Source organism: Triturus cristatus, chromosome 1_2 (assembly GCF_964204655.1).
Source record: "Triturus cristatus chromosome 1_2, aTriCri1.1, whole genome shotgun sequence".
NCBI classification, from domain to species: Eukaryota; Metazoa; Chordata; class Amphibia; order Caudata; family Salamandridae; genus Triturus; species Triturus cristatus.
In genome coordinates this window covers 1,078,154,191-1,078,168,537 of record NC_140580.1, presented here as the reverse complement: position 1 = coordinate 1,078,168,537, position 14,347 = coordinate 1,078,154,191, and the positions used below count along the sequence as shown (strand labels likewise).

At 43.3% G+C, this 14,347-nt stretch overlaps 1 protein-coding gene across 2 annotated transcripts in view; it reads right to left on the bottom strand.

The window, feature by feature from the left end:
• Positions 1-14,347, bottom strand: part of NOTCH1 (notch receptor 1) — a 136,873-nt gene that overhangs the window by 9,673 nt on the left and 112,853 nt on the right. For both annotated transcript variants that reach the window (XM_085612969.1, XM_085612960.1), the window contains exons 14-26: positions 14,037-14,182; positions 12,940-13,053; positions 10,742-10,861; positions 8,939-9,091; positions 7,658-7,886; positions 6,029-6,230; positions 5,612-5,765; positions 5,029-5,213; positions 4,314-4,446; positions 3,330-3,587; positions 3,131-3,243; positions 1,972-2,540; positions 497-925 (exon numbers count right to left, since the gene is read on the bottom strand). In XM_085612969.1, the coding sequence (XP_085469095.1) occupies positions 497-925; positions 1,972-2,540; positions 3,131-3,243; positions 3,330-3,587; positions 4,314-4,446; positions 5,029-5,213; positions 5,612-5,765; positions 6,029-6,230; positions 7,658-7,886; positions 8,939-9,091; positions 10,742-10,861; positions 12,940-13,053; positions 14,037-14,182 (2,805 nt within the window). The remainder of the gene's footprint in view (positions 1-496; positions 926-1,971; positions 2,541-3,130; positions 3,244-3,329; positions 3,588-4,313; positions 4,447-5,028; positions 5,214-5,611; positions 5,766-6,028; positions 6,231-7,657; positions 7,887-8,938; positions 9,092-10,741; positions 10,862-12,939; positions 13,054-14,036; positions 14,183-14,347) is intronic.

The following is a 14,347-nucleotide window of genomic DNA, read 5'->3' as shown; positions in this document are numbered from 1 at the left end:
TTGAAAGAAACGTGGTCACTATGAGAGTGAGTATAAATACCACCAACAGTAATCAAAATGTGGGTTATTTACTAAGATTCTGGCCACCGTGTGTGCATATTTCAAAGTAAAAATGCAAGCATTATCATATGCATGGAGACAATTGCATGGTCACCGTCCCCTCTTTCGGCAAGTTCCAAAATTCAGAAATCTAAGTTCACCAGTCCCGCCAACAGCTACATATATCAGGAATTGTGAAACCTCGAAATCTTACTCACTGGATGTCAAAGCAAGTCAATCTCAGTAACTCGTCTCGTTCTCGTGTTGTGCAAATATTATTTTTCCAACCAAGGAAGTATCCCTTTGGCCTAAACCATCAAACCTAACTTCTATTGGCTCAGAAGTTGTGAGAAATTAGAAACATCCCTTTAAGTAAAATTAAAGCTAAACCCGGGTTTAGTTTTACCGTTGATGCCATATTCTAAAATGCTATTTTCTGATCAAATGGTTTACTCACCCTTTGATTTCCATCTGATCCAACTCTCTGCGGTGCCTCCCATTGGATGATGTATAGAGGGACATTTTTACTTTGTTGAAGACATTCGTGGAGACGTCTGACCAGGTTTCAGTCGACCTCTTGATGTGGTGTTTAGTCAGCTCTTCATCACTTCCGTAATATGGGATTATCATGTACTCAGCTTTGCTGTCCTTCTTGAACACTACGTTAGTGTGAAGGACTCGGCTCAGCTCTCGCAGGAAGTTAAAGGAGTTATTCCTTAATTGTTCAGGAGGTGTGAGGACCACGATAACCAGGGTGCCATCTGCAAGCTTCTCTGGCATGTTATTGGAGCAGTCCAAACCATCCCATTCACATTCTGCATTATTACATCCTTGGTCGCAGTGGCCATCTTGAAAATGATCCCTACAGTATTGATCATACAACGGGCTGCAAATAAATAAAAAAAGTGGCATTTAGGTTTTTAAACGTCTTTCTTTGGCCATACATTATCAAACACACCAATGAAAAAATTATCTGTCATAATGAGGTAACAAATACTCAAATTAGATTGAACGTAAAGCCATTAATGTCAGTGTTTTTCAACTGCATTGTGAGCGAACCAACTGGAAATAGCTACTTTCCCTCCCTGAGTCTGAAGAGGTCTATGTTTATTGGAAATCTACCTTAGAAGAGGCCATAAGGCAAATGCTACTTACCAGTATGTATCTGTTCTAGGCACAATCTAAGGATGGAGCCGATGCCCATGCGCACTATGATCCAAAGGAGGAGCCACCTATCTTGTGACTTCCAAAGACTTTCCAGAACAAAAACAAGTGCAAACATCTGGGCTCAACACCAGATGGCGATCTATGCTAAGTGTGTGATCTGCAGCTCATATGCCTCGAACATGAAGTACCACTACAAAAGCTCATAGATGCTAACCAATAGAGCTTTAGATTAGCTCAAAATGTAATTCTTTCAGCTCAGCCAAGTAAGACTTCTATTTATTTGGACTTCATTAAATCCATTGCACTTGAAATAAGTGCATGGACCTAGAAGAGCTGCTGTGCAAAGGTGAAGGGCAAATTGTAAGGCAAGTGTCATTATTTTTACGCTGTTAATGGCAAATCGGAGCTGAAAATCGGATCATCGGAAAATATTCCATGGATCAATACTCGTTAAACATTAGTGTTCATAGCCCTAATTCTGACAAAGAAAATGACAAATTTACAGAACAGTGGTTGTATAAGAAGCTCTATGGATAGTGTGTAAAAGAGCATTTTACGACCAAAACTACAAATTACCAAGAAATATACAATTCGCTGCACAAGGTTTTTCGAGAAAGTTAATAGTAGAAACTATTTTTGAACATGCACAAAGGCAAAACTATAAAAGTAGATGCATATATTAGTTCATGAAGTGACCAGCCAATAATAGGAGTGCAAAAGAAGGTGTTCTCGGAGTACCCAAAATAAAGCCAAAATCTCACTTACTTGCACTGAACTTCCACTTTCTGACAGTCAAAGCCATCATAGAGGCATCCAGCGTTGTTGCACTGCGAGTCACACTTGCCATCGTTGAAATACTTCCAGCACTGTAGGGACTGAGTGCAGTTCTTCCAGGGGTCATTGAAATTTAAGGAGCAGTCGCCACCGTCCCAGCCGCATGCATGGTTGTTGCACTGGGTGTTGCAAATCTTGTTCCCGGCAGAGGACGCGCACCCTGGGATCTCACACTCCTCTTCAATCTCGGGCGGAATGATGTCCTGCCCAACGCCCCCGCTGAACTTAAAATCCAAAATATGGCAGTAGAGGCCATTGAATTTTCCGGGGCACACACACTGATAAAATGGGGCTTCAGGAACAAATTTGCACGTGCCCCCGTTGTAACAAGGGCTTGAGTTGCAGGGGCTGCTGACGGGGTACTGGCACTGGGGACCGGTGTAGCCAGCGGTGCACAAGCACTGCGAGGTTTGGTGAGTCGGGACGCAGGTTCCGCCATGCAGGCAGGGGAGGTTGCCACAGGACCTTGAATCGTATTGGCAGATAGCACCATCAAAGCCCTGCAAATACAATGAAAACTATCATTTTTCACATCTTCCCCCAAAAATTTGATGGGTTTCTACAAACATTCAAGTGATTTTGTTAGCAACAACTAGATAGTGTTTTTTTTGGTCTGTTTTTCTCTTTCAGCACTTGAATACCTTCGCGGGTGGCAAGCAGTGCTTTACAAATCCACCTTCTATTGCATTACATTACAAGAGCTGTAACACCCCCCTCCACTCCCTATGCCCATCCAAAGTTCCACAGGTCAGAATGTTAGTATTCATTATCTAACCCAGAACTGGGATTATAAATGGAGATAGTTGCCCAGGTGGCAACCTGAAAACAATTTGATGTAGCACTGAACAGCTATGCGGTATATTTGGTATACATGGAACTAGTGGTCACATCCTGTCCCCTCTGAACAGGAGGACAATCTATCCCGGACATACTTCAGCCTCTCGGGCCTCATCATAGAGGTGAAACTTGAGGACACAACACATTTAGCCCAGGAAGTACATTTTTCATAAACGTTGCAACTCCCAAAGACCTTAAACCTCTACAGAGGCATATCTGTAATATTACTAGACACTGAAGCGTAGCTACTTACAGGTGGGCATTTACAGATGAATCCGCGATCCGTGTTACTCGCGACAGAACATGTTCCACCATTTCTACATGGCTTGCCCTTGCATCCATCAACCACTGTGTTGCAGCGTCGTCCTGGATAAAAATGAGATGATTATAAAACGGAACTGACCAGAAAGGTGTACGGTGCATGGCATAATGCAGAAATAGGCTTTGCTTACCTGAATATCCATGTCGACACTCACACCTGTAATCATTAACCAGCTGAATGCAGTTTTGAGTTCCTCGGGGGTCGCATGGGTTGGACAGGCATTCGTTGACATCTCCTTCACAGCGCTCGCCAACGAAGCCAGGGGGGCAATTGCAATTGTAACCCCCAACCCGGTCAACACACTTGCCATTGTTGAAGCACTTTGGCTCATGGTTGACGGGATCGAAGAAAGGATTGCAGTCGTCGACATTGATTTCACAGTGCACCCCTAATGTTAAGAAGGGACATACAAAGAAAAAGTGTCATACATTGTATGTTCTATTATTTCAAAGTGACATAACTTTTAGTGATGGAGAACACAGTGTGATATGTCAAATCCAGTAAATGATGTCACAATACACCTCAAAACACCTGGTGTCGTCATCAAACAAAGCTACATTCCAGAATGACCATGACTGGTGATAGTTTGAGATGCAGGGAAGTGAACTGTTGTTATGATTTACACTTTAATGTTAAGAGTATTAGAACTCCACAGGGGCACATTCCAAAATATGGCTATTGATGGCAGACAAGGATCCTCAAAGCCTATCTAGGCTTGCTACAATTCAACATCTTCCTGGTCCTCCTCCACCCACTTTCAAATTCTTTGTTCATCTTTGCGCAGCCTGCAGTAGAAAAAGAAGCGGAGACCAGACGAAGGGAGCACCATTCTGCTGGTCCATTCTAGAGGCTGGAATGGTGTTTTTTGCCAAATCCTAATACAGTTGCCCAGCTTCCACACACTGGACTAGGTAGGGCAATGCACCAAAGTGGGTGCTGTGTAAGGCTTATGCTTTCACCAGTGTTGTAAGGGCACTTGACCTAGTCGCCAGTGATGTCAACACGTATCCTTTCCCCGCTGGTGATACGAAGTAAACAAGGCGACCAACAATGACACTTGCAGCCACGCCCCCAGTTCTGTATGCATAATACTGCCTTGGATATTCAAAATCACCTTGAGTTCCTCTGGGACAAGAGCATTTGTAGGTATTGACGAGGTCGATGCAGGTTCCTCCGTTCTGGCAGGGGTGAGACTGGCATTCATTGATCTCCTGTGAGCAGTTAATCCCGTGATAGCCAGCTACACACTGTAACAAGACAATGCAAAGAAGCACGTTATGGTAGAGCTTTGTTTATATTGGATGCATGACCTGTGTGCAAAATGAAAAGTCATAATGCATTGCAGCTACAAATTCAATTGTATTTGATACACCACAACCATGGTAAACGCGTTCCACTTTCTTGCAGAAGGAGACATTGTGTTATAACCACTTAATGGTTCGAAAGCTTTCGTATTTAAATGAATAGGCCAGCATTTTAAATTTTAATATTTCTGCGATCTGATGTGACATGGTTTAGACCAATTGATCTTTTTGCAATGGTTTAGACTTGGACATTTAAAATATGATCAATACTAAGGATAACTATTAAGGTGGATAGAGGGATATTTAATTATATGGAATACTCTGGTTTTGGAGTTGTCAAAGTATTTCAAATGTTCAGATATCTTCTAAGCTATTCATGGTATTTCTACAGCATGAACATTAACAAACACTTTGGTGCCTGGACTACTGTTTCACTACCATCCCATCTGCATGTGGAAGGATCACAGTAGGACCTTTCTTTACCTACTAATTTCATCAGCTTTTGAAAGTAGGGTAATGTCTTACCTCACAAGAATAACCGCCGAGATAGTCTGTGCAGGTGGCGCCATTCTGGCAAGGGTTGGGCGAGCATTCGTCGACTTGCTCCTCGCAGTAGCTCCCGGTGTAACCTGCCTGGCACCGGCAGTGGTGAGTGTTGCCAGTGTCTTCGCAAAGGCCAGAGTTCCTGCACAGATTGGCCACGTCAACTCCTAGAATTGGCAAAGAATGGTCAGCGGCTGAGAAACACAGTGGATCACTAAAGGATTAGCAGCCCTCATATCCAATTGTGTACGAACGAAGTTTCTTGATGGAAGGGATATTATAATATCCACAAAGTAGAATAGAGAACAATTACTTGAGTCATTGGTGATTCCATCAATGTCTAGCATTCTTTTCAAAATTCTAAATGCAAGAAAAAGTAACTGCTAGAGTTTCCCTCGCTACGGGAGTAGTTTGATTGAATTAAAAGCTAGCTAGTACGACACTCCATGGCACGCATGTTATCACACACAATACTCAGCATAGTCTCCACCAAGAGGGTTGGTTGTGTGATTCAAGAAAAGGCTGCAAGCCTCGGCTCTGGCTTTCAGAGTCACACTTTATTTACCTTGCTGTTTAGCAGCTACCTCGCAAGACACGCTAGGCACGTCGCAGTAGAGCCCGGTCCAGCCGCTGTTGCACTCGCAGCGGTACAGGTTGTTGGTTTGCCAGCACTTGCCTCCATGCTTGCATGGGGAGGAATCACACCAGCGCACGAGATTCTGGAGGGAGAATAATCACATTGCACATTTGTGTTAGTGTATTGGTGCTATGAAGAGCACAACCACACCAGACGTGGCAAGGTGTAAATATAAAAACAGCAGTAATACATGGAAATGCTACAGAAAGTAGGCACTTCTTCCATAGCCACAGGAGATATATGAACAACAATTTATTTATTGTCTTCTCCATTGAGTGGACCAATGGGTGAAAGGGAAGAGTGCATGGCCTTTAGTAAGTTACAGTCCATCACATGCATGCCTACCTGGCAGTTGAGGCCAGTGTAACCCTGGGGACAGGTGCATTTGTAGGTCCCGTAGCTGTCCTGACAAGTCCCACCATTCAGACACGGCTTGGAGTCACACTCGTTGACGTCATGCTCACAGTAACTTCCTATGAAGCCAGCTGGGCACCGGCAGGTGAACGTGTTAATGCCATCGATGCAAGTGCCACCATTGAAGCAAGAGCTGAAACCAGAGAAATGCAGGCCTGTTAGTGCTAGTACCCATGGCATCTTCAAAGCATTATTACAGAATGGTGTCCAAGTCCAACAGCCCCCCCCCCCCACCTTGATGTCTATTGGTTTCACCAGTTATGAAATGCAGCGGCTTCCTTACTGAAACCTACATTAGAGGGCATGAAGGAACTGCCAATGTGGAACTTTACTGAGGATGTGCTTGAAGGCTCATCACTTATGACAGGAAAGGCCGGTGCCTGAACAATAACCTAGTCTAAACATGCTATGGTGTCTTCTAGTCTATTACTATCCTACAAGTATTTATAGTTCTACATTTTGGAACACTAGCAACATTACACTCTTTTAGTCTTTCTTCCTAAATTACAGCCCTCCATACCAAGCATTCTTTTTCTGACTATTACCAAATTTTCTTGTTTAACACAACTTTCCAACTCTGCCATGGTGACAACACTGAACAGAACATTCCTTTTGAAGAAGCATTTCTAACTTAGGTTTCACATTAAATGAATACATATTTATAGGTGTTGATTATACTAAGGAACAGAATATTATAAACATATTTCCCAGTACACTGTAATGTGGAATTACTACTCCCACATTGTTTCTTAATAAAGCTCTTTTCAAATGAACCAACATTTTATTTGTGTTACCAATAAGATACCGTGATAATTAATATTTTATTTTCCACCATTTCCCCAATGCTCTTCTGGGAGAAGGTCTAATTCTGCTAACCTAACCCTTGCAGTGGGGATTTTTGGAGTGTATGGCCTGTGCATGTTTCACTGTTTTTTCCATTTTTGTTTCATAGGTAAGTTTCTATGAAAACGTTGACAATTAAACCCATGGGTTTGCAGGTGGGAGGGCTGGGATGTATCAAAAACCCTATCTGTAACTTTTCCAATTTCTAGCATTCTCTGCCAGTGGTTATCTAATACGTTCTATACCCATCCAAGGAAACGTTGTGGCATGTGTGAAGAGATGGAAGGGACTGGGCGTACTATTTTTGACAAGCTGTAGAGGGAATCGTTACAGAACTGCACATGTAAACTCTAAACTCTCTCCTCACCCACATGATTACCCAAGAATTGTAGTGCTTGCCATGCTTATCCCACAAACATCTGGCCCCGTTCACAGTTATCCACTGTTCAGAGGTCTATTTTCCCAGTGTTAACATCAGCACTCACAATAGTAAATGCACACTCTGCGAAGGAATACGGAGTCTCAGCACCACTAATTGTGTTGTGGTTTGTTGTACGTTAACACAAGTCTTGTAAAACTGCAAGGCAAGGCGCTTGCAGCCTCCACATGTGCTGCCTGCATATCCCAAAACCTGAACTGGCTTGGTTGGCAGGAAAGTGGCCCACCCTATGTGCTTGAGGTGTATGGCTTTGAAAGAACAGATGTGCAACTTTGTACCTCTCAGTGCAGTCAGGGGTGTTGTTTTCACAATGAATCCCGCTGAACCCTGATGGGCAGGTGCAAGTGTAGCTATTCACGCAGTCGGTGCAGTTGGCCCCGTTTTTGCAAGGGTTGCTGGCACACTCGTTGATGTCCTCCTCACACTTAGGCCCACGGAACCCGGCGAGGCAGTTGCAAAAGAACGCGTTGATGCCATCAGAGCACGAACCTCCACTGTGACAAGGATCTGAAACAGGTCAACAAACAAAATGAAGTCAAGATTTCAATTCAATGCAGACACCACACAGATTCCCTGCAATCTAGCTCCTTAGGACAGAGAACCAGAGGGAGGGCCTCAGAATGCATAAGGGTTTACAGCATGCAAAAAGCATAAAACCGTTAAATGAGGGGCGGCAACAGTACACCACGCTCTCAGAAACCAAACGAGATGTGCCAGATCTTAATGTGTTCCCCAGTATTTATTTTGTAAAAGTAATAAGTGCCCAGTCCCAAACTTTTCGTTTGAAGCCCCTCACCTGGCACTGACCAATGTTGGTATTGCTCAATACCAAGGCTGCAAAGCCGTGACCTTAACCTCATGTCTCTTTTTCATCCCTGATGTTTTCATTTGTGATTGTTTTTTGCTTCTTTCTCTACTTCCTTCTTTTGTGTTTTACTCCCTCTTGCTCTGGGTCAAAGTCTGATAAGGAACAGTAAGTGCCAGTCCCCACAAATAAGTTCTGGTGGGCTCCACTTGCAACCACCGGCTCAAATTGAGCAAGCCCTTGATTTTAATCTCATGTTGCAGAGATGGAAGCAAAATCTGGAGCTCTGTGCCTAGTTCACCAAAATGCCTGCTACCACTGTCAGGTTAGTGACAGTGAGATGGCCATGTAGGCTTGTTCTCTGAAGCTCTAAGTGGGGCATGCCATATTTTAATGTGGATACAGGAAATGTAGGACCGTGAGACTAGCAGGACATCTGGGCAATGCACAAACCATGAAATTGAGTCTCACGCCAACTAGAAGCCACAGCAAAACAACAAATCCAGTAACATACTAAAGCCTGGTGACAAGTTAAAAGGATCCCCTGGCAAAGACATATTCTGTTTGACAATTCACCAACTCAAACACTTATGTCACAGGCCAATACCAGTCTAAACATTGCTTTATGGCACCCTTTAAAAGAGATCCAGGAACCACAATTTGTGGTCTAAATTACTCCAGCATTATTTTGCATCAATCCCTCTTTGCAAAATTGTAAATTAACCACTATTACTTTTTAAAAGTGACCACTCACTCGGCAGACAGTCATCTATGTCCGTCTCGCAATGGCGGCCAGAGTAGCCTGCCTTGCAGTTGCACCGGTAGCTCCCATCGGTGTTCTGACACGCCGCACCATTCCTGCAGGGACTTTTGACACATTCGTTGATATCAATCTCACATGTTTGGCCTAAAGAAAATGAGAAAAGGGCAGATAGAGTTAGCATTCATGCTGCTAAAAAAAACAATGCTCAGGACAGGCATGTATTCAACAGGGGAAGGACCTGACATTAGTGCAGCAGACAACTGGTACCGAATGTCTATTCAGGATTAAAGAGCGACTGAATTTCCAAAGGAATGTTTTAAGCTATCCGATTACTTGACACAGGAATCTCTTTCATCTGAGTCCCTTGCAGATTATGCAGTGGCCGAAACAAGGGGCCACTGTTCAGCAGCAAAATTCACCTCCATCTTCAAGAAAATCACATGCAGAATTTGCTGAGCACTCCACGTTAACGCTTTCAGTCATGCAATTTTCAAGCACGCATGAAAAACTCATGAAAATTGCAGAATTCTCCATAAATCCCACAGAAGAAACAGTGTAAAAAACACGTCTGCAACAAAACATTAGACCGAGGCAGGTTTTCTGCAACGCGGGACTACTTTTAGAGCTCATGTCTGTTCCCCAATTAAAAACACTAGAATATGCAATAATCCAAATATGTAATACTGAAGCATTTAATGTAATATTTATTTAGCATGAGAAACAATGTGACATTACTTTGAGGAAGGGCTACTTTCAAGAACAAGCGTTGGCAAAGCCAATAGATCTAGCTTGCATTTTGCTGCAGTGAGAAGGGGGAAAAAAGGTAGTTTTCTGTATACAGTGCATCCATGATATAAAGGATATAGTGTGTGATGATTCAGTGTAGTTCAACGATGTAAAATAGTTCCTCATGCATTGCAATGGAAGCGGACAATAGGGTGAGGACTGATATAACCAGCGCCAACATGCGGTGAGAAAGTAATACTCCACTAGGTGGAGCCAAGGCCTACCCTATGTATATTTGAAAGCATCGTTAACAATAGGTTTAGCAGACCTAGAAAAAGGCCTTTCCACTTAGGTGCACCACCCTCTCTTCCTGACCTGAGACTGTAAAACATACCAGAGTTCTAACAAGACAGTCATATTCCCAACACTGCGATCCAGCACTCCATATGGTTAATTCAAAATACAGTCATATAAAATATGTCAATCCGTTCAGCAGGTCTTGTTTCAGATTTTCTTTATTGAGTTCTTTTTTTTTTTAAAACAGCGTAGCCGACGCGTTTCAACCCTAAGGACTTCTTCAGGACAAATTTGAAATATAAGGGAGCTTGGTCTTGTTCCTCTTCAGAACTAAGGTCTGTGGCCAAAGCTTCCTTTGATCAGCCAGAATAATAAAATACCGTTTAATTTAGGTCGATCAATCTGAAGTTCTAAGTGTAATGTCACCCTGTCAGGGTTTAGGAAATAGCTATATCTGTATTCCTGGAGCAAGGTCCCTCCATCAAGCGGTCCATACTAGACAGCCATATACCCCAGCCTTTTTAGAAAAGCAGGTAAAGGTTTGGAGAAGGAGAACAATCTTGTAGGATGTGAAACAAAATTTCGCCAAGAGCACAAAAGGACTGCAGTTAAGAGACACTGTCATTTTACAGCAAGATTCTTAAGTAACCCCTAAACATACAATAGCATATATGATCTACATACATGATCTGCACGAAAAGACGCACATGCACTCACTCTTTGATGCACCTTTGGGAAACGGCCCCATTCAGTAAATAACTCTCACAATACCTTGCCAGCCAGCAGGACAGGAGCAGGAGAAGCTCTCGTAGTCTTCAGATTCCCGGCATTCGCCTCCGTTCTTGCATGGGTTATCGGAGCATGGGGCCAAGACCTCCCCGCATGTGGGACCTGCAATGCAAAGCCAACGTGTATAATCGCCTTTGGACTGGCCACACAGTGGAAAGCCAAGCTAAAGTTCAAATGGTGAGAAGATGGGGTTTCAGGGAATGGAGCCAAGACCTCCCCGCATGTGGGACCTGCACTGCAAAGCCAACCTGTTTAATCGCCTTTGGAGTGGCCACACAGTGGAAAGCCAAGCTAAAGTTCAAATGGCGAGAAGATGGGGTTTCCATATTTCTGATCTGCAAGGGATCTGCCAAAAATCCTAGTTGTGTTTCAATGTTGAGCTCCTTTGTAGGACCCTCAAGGCATTAATTAAACTTACCACCAATGCTTTAGTTTGTGACGATGAGCGGTGCATTAATTTACCGACCATATAAGTAAACAGACAACACCCCCTTGTAAATGTGGCCTAAAAGCAGGTTATGTAAAGGGTCATAAATGTGGAAATAATACTATTCATACTTGCCAACAGACAGTAAAAAGCCCAGTTGGACTTGCCTTATTTACCCTTGACGAGCATAGAACCAACATCTGTGTTAGGCTATGTTACGGAACGTGAGAATGAACCGATGTATAGCTCTCGTGTTTACAAATACAGTGAAAGGGATAAAAGAAATGAAGAAATGTATGCTACTTGTCAGCTGCTATCTTCTAAGGAGGCCTTCTGTGATTTTTCCAGCGACTTTTTTTTTTACTCTACTGGTTACTACGGTAACCAGCAGAGACAGGAAACTCGACACAGCTTCCTGCAATTGTGCATATGTTGCCATTCTGCGAGAGGAGGCAGGAAGTGAGCCTCACAGCCGGGTCAGCCGCTATTCCCAGCCCGCCACAATCTCCAGGCTGTTATTCCAATGATCTGATGTGTATTTTTCCAAAATGTAGTGTCAGAGAATGGGCCAGTTTGCTTCTCCTCCCTAACATAAAACTTTAACACCCTATCGCTGTGTGTTTTCTTGAATAACAGGTTGCATCATTTGCAGGGAGAAAGAGGCTCTCTGTGCTACGGAAAATGTTATTCCATTGCCGTAATACGCACAACGTGTTCTGGTACTTCCTAATCCGTCGTGAGGTTTCCGCTTTTTTAACATTGGCGATGCTGCCTGTTTTGCATGAACTGCAAAGGACACCCCCTTGATCCATCTCACATAGCTGCCCAGTCGCCCCATGTCATGTGTCTCATTTTTAGCCAGTCCAGGCTTTACCAACTGCACCTTCCAAGATGCAATTTGTAGGTCCACACTGCTAACAGGAAAGTTAAACTTTAAGTTGTAGAATGAAAAGTGCGGCAGGAGAAAAAAGGCTTGGAGGGCTAAAGATTGTAGATGTGGTATGGGGCCAATGGTCAGCTCAGAATAAGATGCTAGACCCAAAAAGGTGCAAAAAAAAGTCTGCCCTCTGACTCATAAGTTCTTTTTAATTTGATAGGATTCATGGCCTCAGTCACACACACCTGACCCCCGTGCGAGATTCAGCAAAAGGGTTCCTAACTAGATAAAGAAGCATATTATGTGGTTTTAGAGATGAGGATTATATGCAGAGAAACAATATGATTGAATCAGTGACCAAGCAGCATCACTTCCCATGCATGTTCATGGCCTGGGTGTATGACTTTCACAAGTAAAGCTCAATGCGGGCTGTTGAGAATAATGCCCCGTCTACATTGCAGGTATGGGTACATCACTGCTTTTGTAAGTCAGGAGCTGTGGTGTACAGACTAGCATTTCTTCTCTAAAGTTGGGAGGAGATATTAAACCCATCATAATTTTGTGGAAGACCCAACGAACGGTCTGCTACACCCTTTCCTCCCCTATGTGGCTCATTAGAGCTAATGAAATCCAAAGAGGTGCAAGTAAGCATGCCCCCTGGTTTCAAATTCATGGAAGGACCCATTCAACCATGCTTTATGGAAATAGCAGGGCCAGGCCATCCCCTATGCTGCAAACACTACATCTGCATTCAGAGACCATCAGCAAGTGTATGTTCCTGGGTGTATTTGTGATTATCACCAAGGTCTAGTAAGTAACCTCATGTCCTTAGAATATTAGCACCAACATTGCCCTCAGTTGACGCGCCATCCTTACCAGTGTACGGCAGCAGGCAGTTACAGTTGTACCCTGCCACGTCATCAATGCAGGTTCCCTGATTCAGGCACGGGTTAGAAGCGCACTCATTAATGTTAGTTTGACAATTGGGGCCTGTAATGAAAAAGGCACAAAGGAAACCATTAGTAAAAAAGCGATTGGGAAAATGCTGAGGATTATCTGTTTATCAGTGATGTTAGGGTAGCTGCAGACATTTCAAGAAACCCGTGTAAAAATGGTACCACATGATAAGTTTATGTTCATGCTTGGAGTAAGTCCAAATCTTCACAAACGTTCTAGCAGTCTATTCCCTGCTTGTTCAAAGTCTCTGTACCTATTCATTGAGTCCTTTATATGTTTGGTGGGTCTATCTTATAATGTCCAATGCCATATATATATTTTAAGGATACAAAATGCAGTGTTGTTGCAGTCTTTACATAATTGATATAACACTGAATTTTATGGCTTTTGGTCTTTTTATGGGCTTAAAACTCTCTGAGACCCTTGGTGGGCTTAAAACTCTTCAAAAACTTTCTTTTGGATGTTCAGAGAATGCAACTGTATTACTTCCAAGAATACTGTGGGTACAAATTTTTGTATGAGTATTTGTTTTGCACAAAACTAGCCGAAAGTCAGCGTAGCGCAGTACAGGGTCAAAGGAAAAGATAGGGTCAACGAGTAACTGGAAGGAAAGATAGTTTCTGAGAGCAGGGGTGGAATGCTACTGTGTTGTGATATAGTGTTGTTTAAGTGGGGGCTCTTCAGCTCTTTCCTAAACTAGAGTAAGGTTTTCTGTGGTCTTGGTGAATATGGAGAAACCATTCCCGATCGTGGTAATAGTTGTGAGGCTATAGAAAGTATGCAGTTCTAAATATCATGTGATGCCTATTCGGTTACTACCCACTGCGGTCCTTCTATGGAATCAACCCCACAGCTGTACTCAACCACTCAGCTTAAGCTCCCATTGATGCGCTCAAAACAGAATGGGGGTTTGAGTACAAGATGCTGTGGACCGACAAACCAAAGCTCTACCATTTCTGGCTCCGAACACAGCCCCATACAACTTCCACTCATCCCCAACAACAAGATGCTCTTACCACTGAAGCCGTCCCGGCAGGAGCAGAGGTATCCGCTGGTCATGTCTTTGCATGTTCCTCCGTTCATGCAGGGATTGGAGTCACATTCGTTGTTGTTTATGTCACAGTTTGTACCGCTCCAGCCCGGGTCACAGTCACAGCGGTATCTGTAGTACGAAAAGGCAAAGATGAAAAAACATAACCAATAGCATCTTATGCTAACTACAGTTGATTGGCTAACGCATCTAAACTTCCTAATGCCCAGGTGCTTTTCTTTGCCATGTGCTCTGTTTCCCAATGCTCAAGGGAATGCAGTTATTAATTTGCTGCAA